At 36.2% G+C, this 4863-nt stretch overlaps 1 protein-coding gene across 1 annotated transcript; it reads left to right on the top strand.

Annotated features, from left to right (window-relative positions):
- Positions 1-959: 959 nt before the first annotated feature.
- On the top strand, positions 960-4622 carry LOC125214610 (WAT1-related protein At4g19185-like). The gene is made up of 7 exons (XM_048115706.2): positions 960-1304; positions 2670-2732; positions 2826-2942; positions 3025-3307; positions 3475-3630; positions 3886-4037; positions 4181-4622. The coding sequence occupies exons 1-7, from the start codon at positions 1099-1101 to the stop codon at positions 4326-4328; spliced, it is 1125 nt and encodes a 374-aa protein (XP_047971663.1). The 5' UTR covers positions 960-1098; the 3' UTR covers positions 4329-4622.
- The last annotated feature ends 241 nt before the right edge of the window (positions 4623-4863 follow it).

Here is a 4863-nt window from a genome sequence, read left to right as displayed (position 1 = left end):
ATATGATTAGTATAAATTATGGTACCAACTATAAGTTATCACTTAATTTATCAATCAAATTACATAGTTGATCAACCCCATTTTATTAGACTCCACTCCAAGATTACATGTCCTCATCTCATCCACAGAAGAATGGACCACAAATATAATTGCCATTGTAGTAATTAAATTGTTGTAGTCCTGATTATAATTACATATTTGGTTACCAAAACTATATAGAGATAGAAAATTATCATTTCATAAAACTCCATTTAAAGTGAACAATCTATTATTATTATTATTATTATTATTATTATTATTATTATTATTATTATTATTATTATTATTATTATTATTATTAATAAAATGGAGTACAAAAATAAAATCTCCTTAAAAGTCAATTCATGAAATAGTTTACTTGTGGAAGATTTGATTTCACTCTAATAAACTTTCATGAATATACTAAGTTAGTTTGAAATTGACACTAGTGTAAAAGATTGTAATTTTTATAAATTCCATCTTTGACTAGCTTTATATTTTATAAAAACATAATTATTTTTATTATTCTAAATGATAAATATTTAAATTCAAAATTGGAATTTAGAAAGCCACGAAATTACATTTGGAAACTTAAACAAATGTGCAAAAAATTCATCTCGATAACAAACTAGTAGTTAAATTTGAGTTATGCAATGTAGTGCTCTCAGTTCAGTTTTATTCGATTGAATTCCATCCAACTCTGAACTTGTGCAATTAATTACTCCCTCCGTCCCACATAATTCAATCTAGTATTCTATTTCGGATTGTCCCATATAATTTATCAAAGTGTCCCAAATTATATGGGACGGAGGGAGTAAATCTCAAAATAGCCATCGTCAGATTGAAAAATCTGATTTTAATTCACACATTGTTAAACGTGTCAATAAAAAATGAGCAAAGCAACCACCACCACTATGTTTGACCGTACATTTCATAGCTCTGTCTCTGCTTTCACTTCAACTATACGTTTGCGAACCCCACCTTGAAAAAACAGTACCAACCAATTCAAGAACAAATAAAAATCAAATCTTTGCACGCAAATGCGATTGTTGCTGTGGTAGCTCTGATCAAGAAGACTCAATGGCGGCGCAAGTCTCGGCAGCCGCGGCCAGCGGCGATGTAGCGAGGGCCCATTTGGCCATGGCGGCGGTGCAGCTCTTCAACGGCGGTTACCACGTCATCACTACGGTGGCGCTCAATGATGGGGTCAACCAGTTTGTCTTCTGCGTGTTTAGGGACCTCTTGGCGCTCTCGATTCTTGCCCCTGTTGCCTATTTTGTGGAGAAGTCTGTAATTCGCATATTTTTTTCTCGTTGACCTTGATTTGTGTGTGTGTGTGATGAAGTGATTGATTGAGTTATTGTTTTGAATATGATGTTGCTGTGTGGTGTGGTGTGGGGAAGATAGATAATGGATTTGTTGAAGTGAAGATTGTGTGGAAGTATATTTTGCTCCAATTGGGGAGTTGAAAGAGGGGTTTATAGATAATGATATGAATTATGAAATGGTATCTCTATACACACAAGCACACACTCTGTTATCACATCGTATATGTGCGTGACAGAATAATTGCTTGGTTATGTTATTGTTTTGAATTTGATGTGTTTTGTGGTGTGAGGTGGAAAAGATTGAATTTTGCTGAAGCGATGATTGTATGCAAGTATGTTTAGCCCCAATTTGGTAGTTGCAAAGTGAAGATTGTGAATTTTGGCATTTCCACACACACACACACACACACTACACACTGCTATCACTTGCAGTCCTGTGTTAGTGTGTGAAGTTGAAGTTGAAATTGATGGTAGATGCTACTTGTATTATCTTGAATGCTTTCTGACAGTTGTGGAGCCAGTTTCAGCTTCGATGTTTGGGATATGGAGTTGTAAAATTCTTTGCCCAAGGGTTTCTAGATTGGAAGAAATCGAGCTCACAAGTTCTGTTAGGTTCTTGAATTTCGTAATTTGTGATGGAGAAACTCATGTTGGTTTCTCATACATATGATTTAACAGAAAAATGATATGAAATGTGCCATATAGTCTTTGAGTGGTTGATGATTTGATAGAGAAAATAGGTTTTTTGGTATTATTGTGGGAGTTTCCCATTGTTTGATCTCTGAATGTTGTGATAGGATTTAATTGTCTGACATCAGCATATTCTGATCCTTGACTGTCCTTTGTTGTTGAATGCTCATGTTTCTCGTGTGTTATTTGCTTTGAGGATTTAGTTATTGGTTCAACTAAATTTTGGAGGCTATGGATGGAATGAATGCAATATGTTTGAAGCTTTTCATATGAATTGGATTTTAGTAGCTGTTGTATATGTAAAGAAGATTTGGCGTGTCTTTGTATCTTTTCTTGTACTGTCATTCGACCACCCATATTTACTGGGGATATTAAAACCAGACGTTGTGAAAGCATTTCATCACTATGAAAGCCAAGTTTTAGTCTTTATGTAGTTGAAGCTGACTCTAGACAATTAGTGAGTGAAATTGTTGATACAGCAACCTACAGACCAACTTAAAATTGATGAAGTGCATTTTATTCACTGCCCTGATTAGAGTCTTGTGTCTCTAGTTAAAGATTCATAAAAAATGGTGTTATCCTGAAATGTTTTATTTTCTCAAGCTTTACCAATTTGCGTTTCCCTGTTTGTAGAAAGAAGAGGTTGCCTTTAAACAGAAGCCTTGTATTCACGTTTTTCCTTCTCGGGCTAACCGGGTAAGAGGAATATCTCTTATTCTCTATTTGGTTTTAATTTGCAAACACTACCACACTATAGTGACTTTATCTTCTCCGTGCTGTTTGGATTAGGATTTTCGGGAACCAGCTTTTATTTCTTCTCGGGCTTAGCTACACAAGTCCGACTTATGCTTCAGCCATACAGCCTTCTATTCCAGTATTCACATTCATTTTTGCTGTGATGATGGGGTCAGTCTAATTTCTTCGACACATTTTCTCTCTATCTCTCTCGTACTGCTTTGCTTGGTGCACATAACTTTTCTATGTGCAGGACAGAGACGGTCAATCTACGTAAAGTAGAAGGTCAAGTAAAGTTAGGAGGTACTCTTGTTTGTGTTTCTGGTGCCATTCTAATGGCTATCTTCCGGGGGCCAGCTGTGTTCGGACCCGAGGAGTTACTTACAGCAAATGCTGAGCCTAATGCCGAGGTTCAGTCACAACCTGCTCTCTGGTTGATATCCAATTTTCTGGGGTTAGGGATCGAGACTTGGCATCTCGGGGTTTTGTGCTTAATTGGAAACTGCATATGCATGGCTGCTTTTCTCGCCATTCAGGTAAATTTATCGATATTGCAACTGATTGTTTCTGTTTAGATTTTTCGCTACATAGTTCTTACATTGGATACAATTCTTGAAGTACCTTCACTATTTCGACACCCTGCCACTCTACTTCTTTGCATGACTATATCGGCTTAATTTTATGCATCTTCTATGTGTATCAGGCTCCACTTTTAGCTAAATATCCGGCTAGTATATCAGTGACGGCCTATTCATACGGTTTTGGTGCTATATTAATGGTAGCGACTGGAGTACTTGCAACGAATACATCATCAGACTGGAATCTCACAAAATCCGAGGTTATTGCAGTTTGCTATGCTGTAAGTCATCTCTTCTCTCCTTCACATCTTCTTCTTGGGTGACAATGGCAGTCGTTATGAACACATGAACTTATCTAAACTTCGGCTAATGGTTTATAAGTAAAACATCGTTACACTTTCTGTTCTGTATTTGGTTTTCGAGCCATGATTCTTCTCTTTGTCCATGAAGGTTGTAAACATATTTGGGATATCACCATTTTTGTATCCGACTACTCCTTTCTCTCTAAATCATACTACTATTTTTGTCTTGAATAGGGAGTTGTAGCATCTGCTCTGAACTACGGACTCGTAACTTGGTCTAATAAAACGATGGGCCCTGCCTTGGTTGCTCTCTACAATCCACTTCAACCTCTTGCCTCATCCATCCTAGCAAAAGTCTTTCTTGGAAGCACAATTTATTTGGGAAGGTTAGTTAATCTCAATGCCTCCTGCCTCGTTTTAGCGCAGGCGACGGTTTTATTTTCTTGGAGCAACTCATGCACAATTGCACATACACTATTTGCACTTAGTGAAGGATCATTTCATGTTTATTTCGCCTGTTTTGGAACAGCATTATTGGAGGAGTGCTCATTATAATCGGACTTTATTTGGTCACATGGGCGTCCTACAACGAGAAACAGGCAAGAAACGTGCTTCCTCATGTCCGGTCAACTGAGCCGCTCATTGACAGAGATTCACCCGTGAATAAGATATCTTAGCTGGTTTGGGCACGTTCTATCAGGAGCTCGAACATCGAAGGTCATCAGATTTGCGGCTTAAGAGGTTACATTGGTTATTCTTTACTGGGATTTCAAGATTTGTTTGAAAACTTTGAGCATATGTATTATGTTGTACTATATGTACTATATTTGAAAAAAAAAAATTACTTTGTGGTGCCCTTTTTTCCATATTATTTCCCAGATAATGTTCACTTTTTTTTGTGAAGAATGTGTTCAAAACAAGCACAGTAATAATGTATACTATTACTATGTTTATAAAGATAGCTTCATATACTTATTTTTCAGTTTATGCATATTAATATTTTTATGATGGCCAGGAATATCATTAGCTTACTGATTTAGTTCTGAATTCATGGAATTAATCAAAAAAGGTTGGGAAAAGGAAAGAAATTCTAAAATTTGTTTTTTTTTTTAGCTGGTACGGTTGGTTTTGAGAAAGCTTAGTTAGCTTACTCAATTATATCTTTCAAATTTTGGGCAATACCAAACTTTTGACCAATTTAGGTTTATACCA

This window comes from Salvia hispanica, chromosome 3, assembly GCF_029641045.1.
Source record: "Salvia hispanica isolate PSC_SH4W2 chromosome 3, Shi_PSC_v1, whole genome shotgun sequence".
Lineage (NCBI taxonomy): Eukaryota > Viridiplantae > Streptophyta > Magnoliopsida > Lamiales > Lamiaceae > Salvia > Salvia hispanica.
The sequence above is the reverse complement of the archived record's forward strand: the minus strand, read 5'-3'. Positions and strand labels throughout refer to the sequence as shown.

Excerpts from the sequence above, each read along its gene's own strand:
- LOC125214610 (XM_048115706.2), top strand. The coding sequence starts at position 1,099 with ATGGCGGCGCAAGTCTCGGCAGCCGCGGCCAGCGGCGATGTAGCGAGG. Across the intron at positions 3,308-3,474 it reads CTGCTTTTCTCGCCATTCAG|GCTCCACTTTTAGCTAAATA; the intron begins GTAAATTTATCG and ends TATGTGTATCAG. Across the intron at positions 4,038-4,180 it reads AGCACAATTTATTTGGGAAG|CATTATTGGAGGAGTGCTCA; the intron begins GTTAGTTAATCT and ends GTTTTGGAACAG.